Raw genomic sequence first — 21,024 nt, forward strand, 5'->3', positions numbered from 1 at the left:
CTGATTGGTGGAGTGCTGCAGAGATGGTTGTCCTTCTCTAAGGTTCTCCCATCTCTACGAGGAACTCCGGAGCTCTGTCAGAGTGATCGGGTTCTTGGTCACCTCCCTGACCTAGGCCCTTCTCCCCCGATTGCACCGGAGCTCAATTTTGAGTCTCATCACTACAGGTCTGAATAAAAAATATATTTTAGGTATAAATATGCAAACAATTCTAAAAACCTGTTTTTGCTTTGTCATTCTGGGGTATTGTGTGTTGATTGATGTGGAACATTTTTATTTAATCCATTTTTGAGTAAGGCTGTAACGTCTGAATAATTTCCGAATACACGTTAGAAGTAGCCAACAGTGGCAAAGCAATGGTTGCAGACTGTACTTTGTTAGTCTTCTTATCCTCTTCATCGTATTGAACGCTGAATCTAAAATGTTCCCACACAGAGGATTTAAAAGACGTCGGTGCCACTTCAAAATGTGCTTCTCTGTCTCACTAGCCATTGTCATGGAGCTGAGAGTATTTGTTTTTAGTTTCCCTGTTTTTCATGGGGCCCCTTAAGGATGTTTCCTACTGAGATGTAATTGCAAATCATCCATTAGTTGTTTAAGGGGGAGGGGGTTGCGGTCACTACATTGAGACGTCGCTGTGGAGTAAAGTTTGTCAGCCCTCAGGAGCCCCCTAACATCCACAAGTCGCGTGTCTGGTTCTGTAGATCAGAATGTTACACGTGCGTGTAGTCTGCTCCGCAATAAGCAAGTATTAGAAATTATAGGAAAATGACAGGCATCCCGTAATTCCGTAGTTCGTGTGCGTATTGAACCGTAGGGGGTGTACCGAACAGTTCGATAACATACCGTTATCGTACCGTTGCATCCCTAGAGACATATGTGGCAGGGTCTACAAACAATCACGGATTACAAAAAGGGAAAACCAGCATCGTCGGATACCGACATCTTGCTCCCGGACAAGCTAAACACCTTCGTCCGCTTTGAGGATAACACAGAGCCACCGACGCGGCCCACTCCCGAGGACCTTGGGCTCTTGTTCTCCGTGGCCGACATGAGTTAAACATTTAAGCACATTAACCCTTGCAAGGCTGCATCCCAGTCTGTTGTCCTCACTTGCTTCAAGATGTCCTGTACCAAAGAAAGCAAAAAGGTAACTGAACTAAATGACTATCGCCCCGTAGCACTCACTTCTGTCATCATGAAGTGCTTTGAGAGGCTAGTTAAGGATTATATCACCTCCACCTTACCTGACACCCTAGACCAACTGCAATTTGCATACCGCCCCAATAGATCCACAGACGATCCAATCGCCATCGCACCACACTGCCCTATCCCATCTGGACAAGAGGAATACCTGTGTAAGGCTGTTCATTGACTATAGCTCATCATTAAGCTTGGGTCTGAACCCCGCCCTGTGCAACTGCGTCCTGGACTTCCTGATCGGCCACCCCCAGCTGGTGAAGGTATGAAACACCACGTCACTGATCCTCAACACTGGGGCCCCACAAGGATGTGTGCTCAGCCCCCTCCTGTACTCCCTGTTCACCATGACCATGCACGCCTCCAACTCAATCATCAACTTTGCAGACAACACAACAGTAGTAGGCCTGATTACCAACAATAACGAGGAAAATAACCCCTCACTCAACGTCAACAAAAAGGAGCAGATGGTGGACTTCAGGAAACAGAGGGAGCACGCCCCTATCCACATCGACCGGACCGCGGTGGAGAAGTTGAAAAGCTTCAAGTTCCTCAGATAACGTCACTGACAACCTGAAATGGTCCACCCACCCAGACAGTGTGAAGGCGGTGCAACAGCCCCTCTGCAACCTCAGGAGGCTGAAGAAATTTGGCTTGGCCCCAAAGACCCTCAGAAACTTTTACAGATGCACAATTGAAAGCATCCTGTATCACCGCCTGGTATAGCAATTGCACCTCCCGTAACCGCAAAGCTCTCCAGAGGGTGGTACAGTCTGCCCAATGTATCACCGGGAGAAAACTACCTGCCCACCAGAACATCTACAGCACCAGGAATGCCAAAAACTACATTAACCACCCGAGTCATGGCATGTTCTCCCTGCTATCATCCAGAAGGTGAGGTCAGTACAAGTGCATCAAAGCTTGAACCGAGAGACTGAAAAACAGCTTCTATCTCAACTGGCCATCAGACTGTTAATTAGCCTTCAGTAGCAGGCTACGACCCTGTTACTTAACTCTGCACCTTAGAGGCTGCTGCCCTATGTACATAGAATCACTGGTCACTTTAATACTGTTTACATACAGCTTTACGCATTTCATATGTACAGTTGAAGTCGGAAGTTTACATACAGTTAGGTTGGAGTCATTAAAACTCGTTTTTCAACCACTCCACAAATTTCTTGTTAACAAATTATAGTTTTGGCAAGTCGGTTAGGACATCTACTTTGTGCATGACACAAGTAATATTTCCAACAATTGTTAACAGACAGATTATTCCACTGTATCACAATTCCAGTGGGTCAGAAGTGTACATACACTAAGTTGACTACGCCTTTAAACAGCTTGGAAAATTCCAGAATGTCATGGCTTAGAAGCTTCTGATAAATGATGTCAATTAGCCTGAGTCAATTGGAGGTGCACCTGTGGATGTATTTCAAGGCATACCTTTCAAACGCAGTGCCTCTGCTTGACATCATGGGAAAATCAGAAGAATTCAGCCAAGACCTCAGAAAACAAAATTGTAGACCTCCACAAGTCTGGTTCATCCTTGGGAGCAATTACCAAATGCCTGAAAAGGTACCACGTTCATCTGTACAAACAATAGTACACAAGTATAAACACCATGGGACCATGCAGCCGTCATACCGCTCAGGAAGGAGACACGTTCTGTCTGCTAGAGATGAACGTACTTGGGTGAGAACGGTGCAAATCAATCCCAGAACAGCCAAGGACCTTGTGAAGATGCTGGAGGAAACAGGTACAAAAGTATCTATAGCCACAGTAAAACAAGTACTTTATCAACATAACCTGAAAGGCCGCTCAGCAAGGAAGAAGCCACTGCTCCAAAACCGCCATTAAAAAAAGCCAGACTACGGTTTGCAACTGCACATGGGGACAAAGATCATACTTTTTGGAGAAATGTCCTCTGGTCTGATGAAACAAAAACAGAACTGTTTGGCCATGATGACCATTGTTATGTTTGGAGGAAAAATGGAGACGCTTGCAAGCCGAAGAACACCCTCCCAAACATGAAGGACAGGGGTAGCAGCATCATGTTGTGGGGGTGCTTTGCTGCACTTCACTGACTGGTGCACTTCACTGACTGGTGCACTTCACTGACTGGTGCACTTCACTGACTGGTGCACTTCACAAAACAAATGGCATCATGAGGAAAGAAAATTATGTGGATATATTGAAGCAGCATCTTAAGACAGCAGTCAGGAAGTTAAAGCTTGGTCGCAAATGGGTCTTCCAAATGGACAATGACCTCTAGCATACTTCCAAAGTTGTGGCAAAATGGCTTAAGGACAACAAAGTCAAGGTATTGGAGTGGCCATCACAAAGCCCTGACCTCAATCCTATAGAAAATTTGTGGGCAGAACTGAAAAAGCGTGTGCGAGCAAGGAGGCATACAAACCTGACTCAGTTACACCAGCTCTGTCAGGAGGGATAGGCCAAAATTCGCCCAACTTATTGTGGGAAGCTTGTGGAAGGCTACCTGAAATGTTTGACCCAAGTTAAACAATTTAAAGGCAATGCTACCAAATATTAATTGAGTGTATGTAAACTTCTGACCCACTGGGAATGTGATGAAAGAAATAATAGCTGAAAGAAATCATTCTCCCTACTATTATTCTGACATTTCACATTCTTAAAATAAAGTGGTGATCCCAACTGACCTAAAACAGGGAATTTTTACTAGGATTCAAGGTCAGGAATTGTGAAAAATGTATTTGGCTTAGGTGTATGTAAACTTCAGATTTCACCTGTATATACACCGTCTTCTTTTCTACTGTATTTTAGTCATTGCAACTCCGACATTGCTCGTTATAGTATTTATTTATATCTCTTAATTCCATTCTTTTAGATGTGTGTGCATTGTGAATAGTTGGATACTACTGCACTGTTGGAGCGAGGAACACAAACATTTCGCAAAATCTCCTAAATATGTGTATGTGACCAATAACATTTATTTTACCTAAGAAGCATTAGGCTCTCGGTCTGATATGCGTTTTGGAAAACCCGGGAAAGCTCCACTAGTAGCCTTGACCACGGCATTTGTTCACCGATATGCCCTTATACTTTCAAATCAGTCCCATTCCTGAAGCCCAAGAAACAAACACTTAGCTTCCTAGTACATATGGAAATGAAAAAGGTTTATGAAATACTTTATGGAGGGTTGTCAAAATGTATTAAATGCAGCACCATTTTTTTTACATCGATGACAGGCGCATGGGCCCCCAGAGACAAGGTGTTTTTAGGTCCCATCCAGAGGCTGTATTGTCCCTCCCGGCCACTTACAGTTTGTGCACCAGGTGGTTCCTCAGGTCCTGGGTGATGTCCTCGTGCCAACTCTTCCTCATACCCGCTGCAGAGGGTGGGGTCGCCATGGGCATGGAGCCCATGTTACCCGTCCCACCCGCATCATTCATCAGACTAGAACACACAGAGAGAACAAAGTTTGCGCCTGGCCAAAGTGTCAGATGGGTGGATGTATTTTGCAGTTCTTGGACAATTCTATTGCACCAGGCATGCTCAATCAAGTGCAGGTAGAAGTATTTAAAAGAGAGCAAATAATTATATTTTAAGGCAGGTCTGCTACTCACCCCTGGGAGTTCATGTTGAGGTGGAGCATGGTGTCCTGCAGCAGGCTGGCCTGCTGGTTCTGGGGTGAAACACCCATTCCTCCATTCACCCCCATCGGGTTACCCCCTAACATGGTGAAATAAACATACACACACGGGTTTTCCAATGTTCAACATGACCTTTTGTTTGTGGTTATGAGAATAAAGCTGTTAAAACATTACTTAGAAGTCAATGACAGAAATTACTCCTACCACACATTTTATTTTCAAGTGACTTGAAAAAAGGTCGACTTCACCAAAAAAGGTATACAAATAAAACGTGTGTGTGTAATTCCCATTAAAGTAGACAAAAGGGGGCGGTTTCAGTTAGGGAAAGCAACAGTGTAACCTTACTATTATGGACAGACTGGCTACGGCTTCAAAACCCAAGAGGACCATGCACACTCCTGGTGTAGTACATTATTTAAACCAGTTTCCTACAGAATAATAACCCATGATTCACAAAACGTGACTCTTCTCTCAGTATTTTCAAATGTAAAACACTGGCACTCTTTTTAAAGGAGACAGGACACCTGAATATTGAAACGTGTAGAACCCGGCCACTTGCTAACCTATGGCATTGAGTCAGATAGAAAAAAGAAATAAAACGCCAGATGTTTGAAGGCATGGACATCGAAATGGGGGTAAAAACACACAGACCTGACTATCTTTTAGACAACAGCTTACCCATAGGGTTGAGCGGCCTCATGCCCGGCTGGCCCTGTGAGGGCAGAGAAGCCTGGTTGGGCTGGCTCTGGATCTGGGTGCCCTGGTAAGTGAGGCCCAGGGCGGCGTAGGCCCTCTCAATTGAGCTGGGGTCGATCTGACTGGGGGGGTTGAGATTGGCGGCGCTGGGCTGGCCTCCGGTCACCGAGCCCAGGGAGCTACCCAGACCTACACCAGCACCTCCTAGCAGAGCTGTAGAGACAGGAGAATTAATAATTCTGTCCTCTAGGAGGAACGCTATAAAAGCCTAGGTCGGGAACATAAGGCATTCATTCATCTGTCAAAGTTTATAATGTAGTCAAAACTGATTTATAAGGCAACAACTTCATGGCAGATCATGAACTTGTTGATTTATAAATCAATCTCAAAGCATCTAGACGTCTTATATACAGCGCATTCGGAAAGTATTTCAGACCCCTTGACCTGTTCCACATTTTGTCAAGTTACAGCCTTATGGATTAAATCGTTCCCCCCCTCAATCTACACAATACCCATAATGACAAAGCAAAAACAGGTTTTTAGAAATATACAAATAAAAAAGAACCAAAACATATTTACATAAGTTCTCTGACCCTTTTTAAGTACTTTGTTCAAGCACCTTTGGCAGCGATTACAGCCTCGAGTCGACTTGGGTATGACGCTACAATCTTGGCACACCTGTATTTGGAGAGTTTCTCCCATTCTTCTCTGCAGATCCTCACAAGCTCTGTCAGGTTGGATGGTGAGTGTCGCTGCTCAGCTATTTTCAGGTCTCTACAGAGGTGTTAGATCGGGTGCAAGTCCGGGCTCTGGCTGGGCCACTCAAGGACATTCAGAGACTTGTCCCGATGCCACTCCTGCGTTGTCTTGGCTGTGTGCTTTGGGTCGTTGTCCTGTTGGAAGGTGAACCTTCAGCCCCGGCAGAGGTCTTGAGCGCTCCAACGGTTTTCATCAAGGATCTCTGTACTTTGCTCCGTTCATCTTTCCCTCGAGCCTGACTAGTCTCCCAGTCCCTGCCGCTGAAAAACCAGGACTCCCCCCTACATGACGCTTAGCATTCAGGCCAAAGAGTTCAATCTTGGTTTCATCAGACCAGAGAGTCTTCTTTCTTATGGTCAGAGTCCTTTGGTGCCTTTTGGAAAACTCCAAGCGTGCTGTCATGTGCCTCTTAATGAGGAGTGGCTTCCGTCTGGCCACTCTACCATAAAGGCCTGATTGATGGAGTGCTGCAGAGATGGTTGTCCTTCTGGAAGGTTCTCCCATCTCCACAGAGGAACTCTGGAGTTGTCAGAGACCATCGGAATGTTGGTCACCTCCCTGACCAAGACCATTCTCCCCTGATTGCTCAGTTTGGCCAGGCAGCCAGCTCTAAGAAGAGTCTTGGTGGTTACAAACTTCTTCCATTTAAGAATGATGGAGGACATTGTGTTCTTGGGGACCTGCAATGCTGCATAATGTTTTTGGTACCCTTCCCCAGATAGGATTGTGTCGGCACCAGTCTCAGAGCTCTACGGACAATTCCTTCGACCTCATGGCTTCGTTTTTGCTCTGACATGCACTGCAAACGGTGCAAACTTAGACAGGTATGTGCCTTTGCAAATCATGTCCAATCAATTGAATTGGCCACAGGTGGACTCCAATCAAGTTGTAGAAACATCAAGGATGATCAATGGAAACAGGATGCACCTGAGCTCAATTTCAAGTCTCATAGCAAAGGGTCTGAATACTTACGTAAATATTCTAGCTGTTGGTTTATTTTTTCATAAATTTGCAAAAACATTTTGCTTTGTCATTATGGGGTGTTGTGTGTAGATTGATGAGGAAAATGTTTTATTTCATCCATTTTAGAATAAGGTTGTAACATAACAATATGTGGAACTAGTCAAGGGGTCTGAACACACTGTACATCCATAGACATTACTTGAAAGAGCTGAGACTTCACGGCTCTACTATTACACGAGCCAGCTAACAGACTGAGGGAGAGAGGGGTAGTGAGAAAAGTATTGTTTGACGGGCAGATAGACACTCACACTGCTGGTTCCTCTTGTCCCCGGCATTCTTGAGCGGCAGGCAGACAGGACAGTCGTGCCGCGTACAGTTCTTCCAGTGAGAGATGATCTGTCTGGATGACGCACAGTGAGCCACTAAGGAGAGAGAGAACGAAGGGGAAGAGGGGCAGCGACAAGGAAAAGAAAAAGGGTGAGAAAAAGATTGTGATGATTACTTCAGAGATTTCTTGATGAATATCATACACATCTAAGGTGTGACAGGGAACCATCTTGCAGGTCTGTATTCTGGGTCTTATCAGCTCACCCTGGCAGGACTTGCCGGCCTGGCAGTGGGTCATGTGGTTGAGGACATTTTTCATGGTGCGACAGTGTGGCAAGTTGCACTGGCGCACCTCCCCGTTGGCTTGCTCCCGCCGCTGGCACTTGTGTGCATGGAGCAGGAGTACCAGCTGCTGCTGGATCAGCTTGCGCTTCTCGGGGTCGGCCGTAGGGGGCGCTCCAGCTGCTGCAGCTGCTGCAGACACAGCGGGCCCCAGGCCTCCCTGGGCATTGGGGACCACCCCTGCAGTGCCTCCGGCTCCACCGCCCACACCTGCAGCAGACTGTTGTGTGGCCTGAGGATAGAGGGGAACAAGAGTTAATAAAATAATTGTAAATATACAAGATACTGCAACCGTGATAGTCTGTTCAGGGTTGGTCAGTGTGGTTGACTGGTACACAAAAAGGCAGCATCCATGACAGATAAGTTTGAAATAATTGGTAGGAGACTAGCTAGCTAACTTATTTACCATGGCAGCCATGCCCTGCATGGGCTGGCTCTTCTTGTCCATGCTGAACTGGGCCAGGCTGTTGGGCATGGAGCCTTTGTTCTGGAGCGGAGGGCCCAGCCCTGCTCCCCCCAGCCCCTGGCCTGCCTGCTGCTCACCGTAGGGGCCTCCATAGGGGCCTGGGTTACCCACCATACCCATCTGAGAAGAGGATGGGCAGGAAAATGTATAGAAGATAAGGAGAGACAGAAATGGAAGACAGGAGGGAGGGTTACATTTACATTTAAGTCATTTAGCAGACGCTCTTATCCAGAGCGACTTACAAATTGGTGCATTCACCTTATGTTATTATGATTAGAGAAGGCATGGTTTAAATCAGGGGTTTCAAAATCATTCCATGGAGGGCCTAGTGTCCGCAGGTTTTTGTTTTTTCCTTTCAATTATGCCCTAGAAAACCAGGTGTGGATAGTTCCTTACTAATTAATGACCTTAAATACAATGGAAGATTAAAAACAGACAATTGGCCCTCTGTGGAATTAGTATGACACATGGTTTAAACAAAGCATATTGGATTGAGAAAAATAGTCAAATTGACATCAATTTTTACAGTTTTTATATGCAATGCGTTAGAAAATGTAAGTGTTCAAATCACTTGAATTGTATTTCTTCAGACCGAGAGTAGTCCTGTTAAATGAGCACGACCCCGGGGATATTAATCACTAACAGTGTGAAAAATAGTAATGGGAGAAAAATGTAAATCGATAGTTACATATGGAGATATTATGGTATATCTTATTGTTTTGACAACACAATATTATTTTTGTGCTAGTTTGCTATACCTGCACCAAAAAGCCAGTATTTTTCCTTCATAGTTTGTTCTCCATCTTTTAAATAGGAAGCCAATTTGTTTTTGGGCACTTATTTCCATGACTGATCAAAACTTGTTTTCTCATGACTCTCGCTTGACACTCTGCAGCAGTGGTTGGAACATTGAGTCGCAATACATATAGAATCGTGAGATTCAAAAGACATAATCGGCACCTAAGTACCATAATAATATCGTATCGCCAAGTTTCTGGAAATTCACAGCCCTAGTGAAGACCATTAAAGCTAAAAGAACAACCATCTCCCTTTCACCACAAATCAACTTCTCCGCCACGCCGTTTACACACCAATTAAAATCAACTACTTCTAAAGAGAGACAATGTACTTATTTTCTAATCAATTAGCAGCAGGTAACGTTGGTGGGTTCAATTAAATCATTAATGATGACTCAGAACAGACAGACCAATTATCACTCCGCCATGCCACGGTTGCCCCACATTTCATGTTGACATGTTGGAATAAGACGACCACTGATGTGCTTAATTAATCAAGGGCTTCCACGTGGCTCCCAATTTGTAGTAATGTCTGGTTGCTCGCGAGGGCTAGGGGTTAATCGAATGTTTTCATCATTTCCCATACATCCTCCCTCCCTCCACATCCCAGCCATGCCCTCTACTATAGTCTTCCTCCTCCCTGACAGAGCCTTTAACTACACACAGCTTTAGATCTCTAAAACTCCAATCATTTGAATTGTACATTTTTAAAACCTTGATTAAAACATCCTTAATATATGAATAATGACAACTGCTCTTTTAACCTGTTTTTGTGAATAAACTGTTGCATTTTAACATTGTGTGGGCAAAAATAACCACATGCAGCTTTCTTGGTCAGGGTGGCTTAAAGATGCCAATCTCAATGTGCTTAAAATAAAGAATAGGTAAATTAAACATCTCTGCTCTCTTGTCTGAAGGGTCCATACATACCTTGTTCAGTGCTCCAGGTTGCTGTACTCTGAGTCCAGCCTGTCCCCCGGCCCCCTGCTGCTGCAGAGTCTCAGCCAGCATGTTACTGTTCCCCCCCATCCCCTGGTTCGAGAAGCTCATCCTGGGGGATCCGTTCATCACCGGCCCCCCCATCATGGCTTGCTGCTGCTGTCCGTTGCCCTTCTGGGCCCCAATCATGCCCCTGTTCATGGCGCCCACCATCCCAACCTGCTGCTGCATCATGCTGGCCTGCTGCTGGGGTGAGAGGTGTTGCTGCTGGCCCATGCCCTGGGGCCCAGGGGATACCTTCATGTTCCCCAGGTGGCCCATGCTGGCCCCGCCTGGGCTGCCCACCCCACCCTGGCCCTGCTGTGTGGAGGCATGTGGAGCGCCTGATCGAAGGAGCTCGGAGAGCTGCTTGTGCTTGGCCACCGCGTCCTGGCCACCCCCTCCTCCAGGGCCCAGGCCCATCCCACCTCCTCCCCCCAGACTGGTGTGCAGCTGGCTGAGGTCCCCTCCGTTGACCAGGCCCAACTCTGAGGAATTGATGAGCTCGTCAGGGAGGTCGTGCTCCAGGTCGAACAACGAGCCGAAATCTGTGCAGGGAGGGAGAAAACATGAGTACGGAGAAAGAGAGCAAGAGGGGGGATTGTGAACAAGAGGAAAGACAAAAAAGTGAAAGGGAGAGAAATAGAGGTGTGCCAGGGTACATTTCTGGCATAACAATAAATGACTCTTGACAAAACCAATTCCAGTGCACTGTATTCAAACAGCCATACATGGTTGCATCAAATGTGGTGGCCATTTGGCATAGCCTGAGAACTACATTTGTATAATGAGGAAAACCAATGCTTTGAAATGAAGGTGGCCGCGCAAACAGACACTTTCCCACACACACAGTGGCTGGCCTCGGACGGTCTGTGCCGGACCGCGAGTGTGATTTAGCACGGCGCAGACAGAGCTTTACACACAGAGTGACAGATGGGCCTCGACACTGCGTTAACATCACACAGAGAGCCAGGTTCATAGAGACCCTCTGGACACAGGTCCACCTCCAGTCTCATGTTCAGTAGGTAATAAATGGGAGAAAACCGTCTTGAAACTGAGAAAAACAGAGGGGCCACGGGAACGTGTCCATTTCAAAACATTTTGCAAAGCTGTGCCAGAGTATTGAACACAACCCAGGGGTAAGACTGAGCGTCAAAATTATACCAATTGTCAAGAAATAGCTTTTCTTCATCGTGCTATATTCAGGGATTCCATGCCTTGTAACAAAAAAGCCCCCCCCCCCACACTGACACATTGTCAACTGCTGAATCCTTGAGATGCTCTCAAACAGAAAGCAGTGCATTGTCTCACCTGAAGACATAAGTCACTGAAGTTTCTTTAGTGTCCATCCAATTTGCAAATACAGGCCTCGTTTTGTTATGCACTGAATATTGGGGTAACATACAGAATGCCTGCAAGTTGCAACAATAAAAAATAAAGAATTTACGATTTGCTATAGGCCTACAGGACCTTTTCTGGAGAAATTGGACACCCACAACATTCTCTTAGCACTACGAGAGGGAAAAAAAAATCAAAAGTGCACTACAGGCACGGGATTATTTCATGTTATTAAATACCTTGGGACGTCAAAGTATTTTGTGTCAAGTGGCTGACTTTAGTATGTACTGTTTGCTAATATATGGGCAATGGGAGGCAGTTGCTAGCTAGCAATGCAATGGCAAAATTAACTAACAGTTTCAAGTCCAATTTCAAACTAATACTCGCTAGCTATTTAGCATCTGCAGAAGGCCATCTAAACATATCACAGTGGTAAATACTGTGGCCCAGTTCTGTTTTTTTGTTTTACAACTGCAATTTTACGTTTTTGTATAGGTTGCTAGCCTTAGTCCTCCAGTCTCTGCCACACATATTCAGAAAAACTAGTTAATGGCAATTTGAACATAATCACTCTCTCGGCAAGCTAGCTACATGGGCCTGCTGCAGTAGTAGCTAGCTATGTAATTAACATCGTTAGCTAGCTAGTCATCGTTAATAAAACTAGTTGCTTAGTTGGAAACATGTAACGTTACCAAGTATCCAGGTGAACGAAACTTCACCAATTAGTTTCTTAGCTAACGTTGTCGTCTGTTATATATACGTTAACGTTAATTTGCTAACTTTTTATTAAATACTATCTTTGAAAATGTAAAAACGTCAGTGTTGCAGTTAACTGTTAACCTTAGTTGGTGTGCTTATGGGCTAGCTAACGCGTTAGCATTGAATGGCGATGAGAGCTTTGTCACAACTCGCTTTGAAAGTTCGCTAGCGAACTGACTAAAGAGCTCACTAGCAACCTAAAAAATAACTAGTTAGCAAAGTAAGCTACTTGGCTGGACGAATTAGCTAATTTACTTGTGAGCGAGTTGAACGATGTGTGTTTCATGGATTGCCACTTAGCTGAATTAGCTACCTCATTTAGTAGAAAACATGTTTTTAAAACCATTTGCCACACCGATCACTACAGTAGCTAGCTAACGTTAGCTAGTTACTTAAAAATAGTTAGCTAGCTAACGTTAGCTAGCGAGTTCTGTGTCGCTTAAAAGGAAAGCGTCCTTGTCAATCTCGGGGATAATAATTTAAAATAATGTTTGCCGTGTTGGCATATCTTAATTTGTCAGTATTTATTACCTAAATGCCAACGACAAATAATGTAGCGAACTACCCATGCAGCAAGCTAGTTATCAATCTAAGCCCCGTATTCGTAACTAGCTAGCCAGCGTTCATCGTAGTGCTGAAATTACTACTAGCCTACTGCTATGCAAGTCCGACACACACATTCGCTAGCTAGCGCGACAAAAACAGTGGGCAATTACACGGCCCCTTTCCCTTCCGAATAATACCACAATAATTGAAAATTCTACAAAATAAACAAAAAATTAATACCCCTAACAAAAAAGGATCTAACAATATTTACCGTTTCCATCGCTGGCGGAGGCAGAAAGTGCCGGAGAGGATAGTTTAGGCCTCTTGGCTGAAGGCGGGCCAGAGTCCAGAACGTTCTCGGCCATATTTTTTCCGAATTAAAAATATATACGGAATCCACAACGGGAGACGTTTTCACGTATTTTGAACCTTAATTTTCTTTTTGATTCCACAATTGTGACTTTTCCCCCTCCTTTTGGGGAAGTCCCGTGTAAAAAAAATACTCCTTAACTGGGTTCGCCTCTCGATTTCAGCTTCGGCGTATCAACGCCCTCCCTAGTCTGATTTTTTGTTCTTTATAAATTGCCAGCGGAGGAGGAGGGGGTCGGTATGGGAGACACACGTAGCGGCTCTCCTCTAAACTCATATAACGTTAGCCTCATTTGATGCGAGAAAATTGTCCCAAGGTTTATCTTCCATGATTGTACGCGACCGTCATTTCTGCCACCCTTACCATAAGGTGAACATAAATGTCGGGCAGCAAACCCTTGTTGGTTGTGGTGTGGTCGCGGGCGAAGAGGTGATGCGAAAAAATATACCAGCGCAGCAGCAATTTATTGGGAATAGAATAGCCTATTATCGACATGGTCTGGGGAAATGCAATTGATAAATTGTATTTCAATAGCCTATATGTTGCAATGCAACACATGACAATGTATCTGGTTAAATCAGAATTGCAACTGCATTCATGGTGGTAAATGATGGATATGCTATCAAATCATCTGAAATACCATGTTGCAACCATATAATTAGGAATTAGAATACTTTAATAGGATCTCTATGGTTGCACATGCAACAACTTACACTATATACATACAAAAGTATGTGACACCCATTCAAATTAGTGGAGTTGGCTATTTCAGCCCCACCCGTTGCTGACAGGTGTATAAACTCGAGCATACAGCCATGCAATCTCCATAGACAAACATTGGCAATAGAATGGCCTAACTGAAGAGCTCAGTGAATTTCAATGTAGCACAGTCATAGGATGCCACTTTTCCCACAAGTCAGTTCGGTCAAATTTCTGCCCAGCTCTAGAGCTGCCCAGGTCGACTGTAACTGCTGTTATTGGGAAGTGGAAATGTCTAGGAGCAACAACGGTTCAGCCGTTGTAGGCCACACAAGCTTACAGAACGGAACCACCGAGTGCTGTAGCGCGTAAAAATCATCTGTCCTCGGTTGCAGCACTCACTACCAAGTTCCAAACTGCCTCTGGAAGCAACATCAGCACAAGCACTGTTCGTCTGGAGCTTCATGAAATGGGTTTCCATGACCGAGCAGCCGCAGATAAACTTAAGATCACCATGCTTATCCATCTGTCAGTCCGACGGAAAAATCTGAGTTTGGCGGATGCCAGGAGAACGCTACCTGCCCCAATGCATAGGCCAGCCTTAAAGTTTGGTGGAGGAGGAATAATGGTCTGGGGCTGTTTTTCACGGTTCGGGCTATGTCGCTTACTACCAGTGAAGGGAAATCTTAATGCAACAGCATACAATGACATTATAGCCGATTCTGAAAGGGAGAATACCCTTTGCTGTTTCAGCATGACAATGCCCCTGTGCACAAAGTGAGATCCATACAGAAATGGTTTGTCAAGATTGGGATGGAAGAAATTGACTGGCCTGCACAGAGCCCTGACCTCAACCCCATCGAACACCTTTGGGATGAATTGGATCTCTGACTGCGAGCCAAGCCTAATCGCCCAACAAAAGTGCCCGTCCTCATTAATGCTCTTGTGGCTGAATGGAAGCAAGTCCCCGTAGCAATGTTCCAATATCTAGTGGAAAGCCTTCCCAAAAGAGTGGAGGCTGTTATAGCAGCAATCGGGGGACCAACTCTATATTAATGCCCATGATTTTGGAATGAGATGTTCGACGAGCAGGTGTCCACATACTTTTCTAATAGAAGCTGATCAGCGTGCTGATCTCAAGCTAATCAGGGAGCTAACGCAAGTCTTCTGGGTCCAGACAAGGCTACTCATCACGGCTCACCAAACCACCGATCCGGTCTGTAACATTCTCATCCTCTTCCCTCCACAGCGGTGTGTGAGATGTGTGGTTTCAGTGGGACCGGAGACACCTTTTCCAAGACCAAGCGTTTCTGCAGCATCTCCTGCTCCAGAGCCTACTCCTCCAACTGCAAGAAGTCTTCTATCCTGGCACGGCTGCAGGTGAGAGAGTCTTTGTGTGTACAGGTGGTGAGGCTAGATTTGTATAGACTTTATACTGTATAGCCATTTATATAGCAACACCCTTTTCTCCACTCCTTGTTCTATTTTCTAAAGGGAAAACCCCCCACCAAGAAAGCCAAGGTGCTAACTTAGACGGCCTGGTCCCCCCAGATGGGGAACATGATAGCCTCTCTGGGCAACAGTCAGGACAATAGCTCCAGCTCTACTGGACAGGATGGTGAGACCACTTTAGAGGGCTTTTCCATTGCTGAGTTTTTACACAGGTGTTTGACCTAAAGACTCTTGTGTTTCTATAGTGAAAAAGCCACATTATTGACAGACACATACCTTTAGTTAAAACATCACATCATTGCAGCCAGGAAGGAAAATACTCTCAATAATTTTATGTAAGTTACAAGATGTGAAACATTTAGTTCCTCTCTCTGAGACTTGTCCAGTATTATCATCCCCTTTCCCTCTTGCTATATAGTTGCAGCAACAGGAAGCTTTGACTGGGGTGCTTAGTGGAGGAGAGAATCTCTGTCGCTGGTCTTCCTCTGATCTTATCCTAACCTATTCCATAAAGAAATTTGCATAGCAAACATTTAGTATGTTAACCCCCGAGAGTCGATCTAATTTGCTTATTTAAAAAAAAATCCCCATCAAAATCTGTCAATTTAAGCTACAGAAATCCACCGCATTCGCCGATGTCACCCTTCCGCATCTGTGGTGAAAGGTGGCAGAGCTAGAACGGTGTTAGTTAGATCACGACACATCCCGAAAACCAGCCTTCACACAAAAACGTCTGTTAAGATCCCTCAATGGCAAGATGAGACTCTCACGAACGTGTTGGTTGTTTTGCCTCACAATACTAGTCTGTCGGTAGCCCGGTACCAGTTAAAAAATGAATGGAAGTACTGTGCATTCGGAAAGTATTCAGACCTTTGTTACTTTACAGCCTTATTCTAAAATTGATTAAATTGTCCCCCCCCCCCCAAATCTACACACAATACCCCATAATGAAAAAGCAAAAACAGGTTTAGATTTTTTTGCAAATATATTCAAAATAAAAAATGGAAAATCACATTGACATAAGTGTTCAGACCCTTTACTTTGTACTTTGTTGAAGCAGCTTTGGCAGCGATTACACCCTTAAGTCTTCTTGGGTATGACGCTACAAGCGTGGCACACCTATATTTGGAGATTTTTTCCCATTCTTCTCTGCAGATCCTCTCATGCTGTCAGGATGACTGTGGAGCGTCACTGCACAGCTATTTTCAGGTCTCTCCAGAGATGTTCGATCGGGTGCAAGTCCAGGTTCTGGCTGGGCCACTCAAGGATATTTAGAGACTTGTCTCGCAGCCACTCCTGTGTTGTCTTGGCTGTGTGCTTAGGGTCGTCCTGTTGGAAGGTGAACCTTCGCCCCAGTCTGAGGTCCTGACGGCTCTGGAGCAGATTTTCATCAAGGATCTCTCGGTACTTTGCGCTGTTCATCTTTCCCTCAATCCTGACTAGTCGCCGAGTCCCTGCCGCTGAAAAACAACCCCACTGCATGATTCTGCCACCACCATGCTTCACCGTAGGGATGGTATTGGCCAGATGATGAGCTGTGCCTGGTTTCTTCCAGATGTGACGCTTGGCCTTCAGGCCAAAGAGTTCAATCTTGGTTTCATCAGACCAGATAATCATGTTTCTCATGGTCTGAGTCCTTTAGGTGCCTTTTCGCAAACTCCAAGCGGGCTGTCATGTGCCTTTTACTGAGGAGTGGCTTCTATCTGGCCACTACCATAAAGGCCTGATTGATGGAGTGCTGCAGAGATGGTTGTCCTTCTGCAAGGTCCTTCAATCTCCACAGAGGAACTCTGGAGCTCTGTCAGAATGACCATCGGGTTCTTGATCACCTCCCTGACCAAGGCCCTTCTCCCCCGATTGCTCAGTTTGGCCGGGCAGCCAGCTCTAGGAAGAGCCTTGGTAGTTCCAAACTTCTTCCATCTAAGAATGATGGAGGCCACTGCGTTCTTGGGGACCTTCAATGCTGCAGAAATGTTTTGGTACCCTTCCCCAGATATGTGCCTCGACATAATCCTGTCTCGGAGCTCTACAGACAACTCCTTCGACCTCGTGGCTTGGTTTTTGCTCTGACATGCACTGTCAACTGTGGGACCTTATATAGACAGGTGTGTGCCTTTCCAAAACATGTCCAATCAATTGAATTTACCACAGGTGAACTCCAATCAAGTTGTAGGAACATCAAGGATGATCAATGGAAACAGAATGCATCTGCGCTCAATTTTGAGTCTCATATTAAAGGGTCTGTAAATACTTATGTAAATACGGTATTTCTGATTTTTATTCAATAACTGTTCGCTTTGTCATTATGGACTATTGTGTGTAGATTGATGAGGAACAGTCTTTATTAGTCTTTTTAAAATACGGCTGTAACGTAACAAAATGTGGAACAAGGGAAGGGGTCTGAATGCTCTGTATTATTGAGATCCATGTTTTTGGGAGCCCAGATAATTGACTTATAAATCCCATCATTGGATGGTTCCTGACTTCGGTCTGGCAAGGGACTCTATAGGTCAGCATAGCTGACCTAAGTTGTAAATATAAAAAAAAGGAGTTGCATGGTAATGTATGTGTCTTTCAAATCTTGGAAGGTTCTCAAGCCATTGCTGTCCATGATATCGGCAAGGATTTGGATTCCGCATTTGTGCCATTGAGGGTATGCAAAAGGCCGCTGTTCAGTTCACAAGGCATTATTGTGAAATATTGGAGTATGGGCATGCCATTTTGATTCCCAGTTACATTGTTTGAAATTTTTGCAGCAAATAGAGATTGTGTGAGCAGAAATAGGACCAAAGCATAGTTTACATTGTTTAACAGATATATCAGTGAAGACCACCTCTTCCAGGGCAATAGGAGACACTGTATTTCTCTCTATACTCAGCCAGTGGGTGGAAGAATCATGTCTAAACCAATTTAGGATTGGACAAAATTCTAGTGCCTGGAAATACAATTGTAAAGTTTGGTACGGATAGTCCCCCTACGTCTTTCCCGCTTTGTAATTTTGTACATTTTACCCGGGATCGCTTACCTTGCAATATACATTTTGAAAACACAATATGGATATTTTTTTCTCACTAGTAAGAAGGGGGAGACAAGGGAAGGATTTAACTACATAAATTCAACCGTGGCAATATATTCATTTTGACAATAGATATGCTGCGGGTTAAAGCAACTGGGATGTTAGTAGGCTTGGGCGGTATAAATTGTATATCGCGGTATTTGGAAAAAGCAACGGGATGGTTTTTAAATACCGTCAACTATTTCTTTGACGTTTTTAAATCAATTTGAATTAACTGCAGTCAACTTGTGCAATTCTTTAGGACAGTGGTTCCCAAACTGTGGGGCGCGCAGTTTTTTATTGAGGAACTCAGCCCGGCTTTAAACTTAGTCTTGAAAGTTGTAATAGTAGAATTTCGAAATGGTTTAGTGCGTCATCAGTTCCTCTTGTCATGTCAGTTATTACATACCTTAGAGAGATAACTTGTCAGAAATGTCCAGATCAACTAGCCCATGTCAGCTAACTTTTTTTTATTTAGGTTTCTTAGCCCATAGGAAGTTATTTTTAAGTCAATTTTTGCTTTAGAACTGCAACATTTTCTTTGCACTCCATGACAAAATGTGTAGAAATGCAGAAAATATGCTTTGAACATGCAAAATTCTCTCCACCAACGAGGGCTGTGACCAGTTTGCCCATATAAATAGACGCGTGGGATGTTCCCAAAAGCTGGAAGGGAAAATGTTTTGGAACCCCCGCCTAAAGAGATAACGCAGATTGCGTTCTTCATTTCACCTGTCACATTATTTAACGTTATGAAGATAACCATCGTTTCCCAGAACAGTTGAGTCAGTGTCACGCGTTCATTTGTAAATAGCGCAACGCGAGAAAGCAGCAGGTGAGTCCATAGCATTCTTTATCTATCGGCAAGTCCCTGTTGTGCGGCGCACATGAGGTGATAGTTACACTTGTATGCAATGCAAACATTTTGTACTGAAATCCGATATCTTATAATGGCTTCCATACTCACCGAAAATTACATTCGTTAGCTATTAACTATGCTTGTATAACTTTTTGAGCTGGAATTGACAGTTTTAGCAATTTGTTATTTTTTCGCATTTAGCTAACAGCGTCTGTGATTTCGCTATTAGTTTGTGCTAAATTTGCTAGCATTCTGGTAATTGAGACCCAATTGTCTTTTCTTGCTTTTATGGCGCCCCTTGTGCTATGCCGGTAATACCCTAAATCCTGGTATGAGAGAAGGAAGGCATGACAATATTGAAAATCTGGATACCGGCCAAGTCTAGATGTTGGTTATCTACTGAGGTCGGATTGAATTGATTTGAGCGTTGTGTTAAAGTTCCTGGCAATGGTTTTATCTAAGTAAGGAAATATATAGACTAACGGTCAAAAGTTTTAGAACACCTACTCATTCAAAGGTTTTTCTTGCTTTTTACTATTTTCTACATTGTATAATAATACTGAAGACATCAAAACTATGGATTAACACGCATGGAATAATGTAGTAACCAAAAAAGTGTTAAACAAATCCAAATATATGAAGCTGGTTGAGAGAATGCCAAGAGTGCAACGCTGTCATCAAGGCAAAGGGTGGCAATTTTTTGTAACACTTTTTGGTTACTACATGATTTCGTATGTGCTATTTCATGGTGTTAATGTCTTAACTATTTTTCTACAATGTATAAAATAGTTAAAAATAAAAACCCTTGAATGATTGAACACCTAATCATAAAACTTTTGACCGTGTGTGTGTGTGTGTGTGTGTACAGTTGATGTCAGAAGTTTACATACACTTAGGTTGGAGTCATTTTAAAACTCGTTTTTCAATGACTCCACAAATTTCTTGCTAACAAACTATAGTTTTGTCAAGTCGGTTAGGACATCTACTTTGTGCATGACACAAGTCATTTTCCCAACAATTGTTTATAGACAGATTATTTCACTTATAATTCACTGTATCACAATTCCAGTGGGTGAGACTGTGCCTTTAAACAGCTCGGAAAATTCCAGAAAATGATGTCATGGCTTTAGAAGCTTCTGATAGGCTAATTGACATCATTTGAGTCAATTGGAGGTGTACCTGTGGATGTATTTCAAGACCTACCTTCAAACTCAGTGTTTCTTTGCTTGACATCATTGGAAAAATCAGCCAAGACCTCAGAAGAAAAAAAATTGTAGTCCTCCACAAGTCTGGTTCATTCTTGGGAGCAATTTCCAAACGCCTGAAGGTACCACGTTCATCTGTACAAACAATAGTACGCAAGTATAAACACCATGGGACCACTCAGCTGTCATACCACTCAGGAAGGAGACACGATCTGGCCCCTAGAGATTAACGTACTTTAGTGCGAAAAGTGCAAATAAATCCCAGAACAACAGCAAAGGACCTTATGAAGATGCTGGAGGAAACGGGTACAAAAGTATCTATATCCACAGTAAAACGAGTCCTATATCGACATAACCTGAACGGCCGCTCAACAAGGAAGAAGCCGCTGCTCCAAAACCGCCATAAAAAAAAAGCCAGACTACTGTTTGCAACTGCGCATGGGGACAAATATTGTACTTTTTGGAGAAATGTCCTCTGGTCTGATGAAACAAAAATAGACCTGTTTGGCCATAATGACCATCGTTATGTTTGGAGGAAAAAGGGGGAGGTTTGAAAGCCGAAGAACACATCCCAACCGTGA

The 21,024-nt window shown here is 44.1% G+C and overlaps 1 protein-coding gene across 4 annotated transcripts in view; it reads right to left on the reverse strand.

Annotated features, from left to right (window-relative positions):
* The window catches only part of LOC115201319 (histone acetyltransferase p300), a 46,625-nt gene extending 33,048 nt beyond the window's left edge, over positions 1-13,577 (reverse strand). For all 4 annotated transcript variants that reach the window (XM_029764850.1, XM_029764849.1, XM_029764848.1 and 1 more), the window contains exons 1-8: positions 13,075-13,577; positions 10,113-10,708; positions 8,326-8,505; positions 7,842-8,151; positions 7,559-7,672; positions 5,511-5,741; positions 4,806-4,911; positions 4,501-4,635 (exon numbers count right to left, since the gene is read on the reverse strand). In XM_029764850.1, coding sequence (XP_029620710.1) covers positions 4,501-4,635; positions 4,806-4,911; positions 5,511-5,741; positions 7,559-7,672; positions 7,842-8,151; positions 8,326-8,505; positions 10,113-10,708; positions 13,075-13,168 — 1,766 coding nt within the window. In that variant the 5' untranslated portion in view covers positions 13,169-13,577. The remainder of the gene's footprint in view (positions 1-4,500; positions 4,636-4,805; positions 4,912-5,510; positions 5,742-7,558; positions 7,673-7,841; positions 8,152-8,325; positions 8,506-10,112; positions 10,709-13,074) is intronic.
* Positions 13,578-21,024: the final 7,447 nt, after the last annotated feature.

Source organism: Salmo trutta, chromosome 10 (genome assembly GCF_901001165.1).
Source record: "Salmo trutta chromosome 10, fSalTru1.1, whole genome shotgun sequence".
Classification (NCBI taxonomy): Eukaryota; Metazoa; Chordata; class Actinopteri; order Salmoniformes; family Salmonidae; genus Salmo; species Salmo trutta.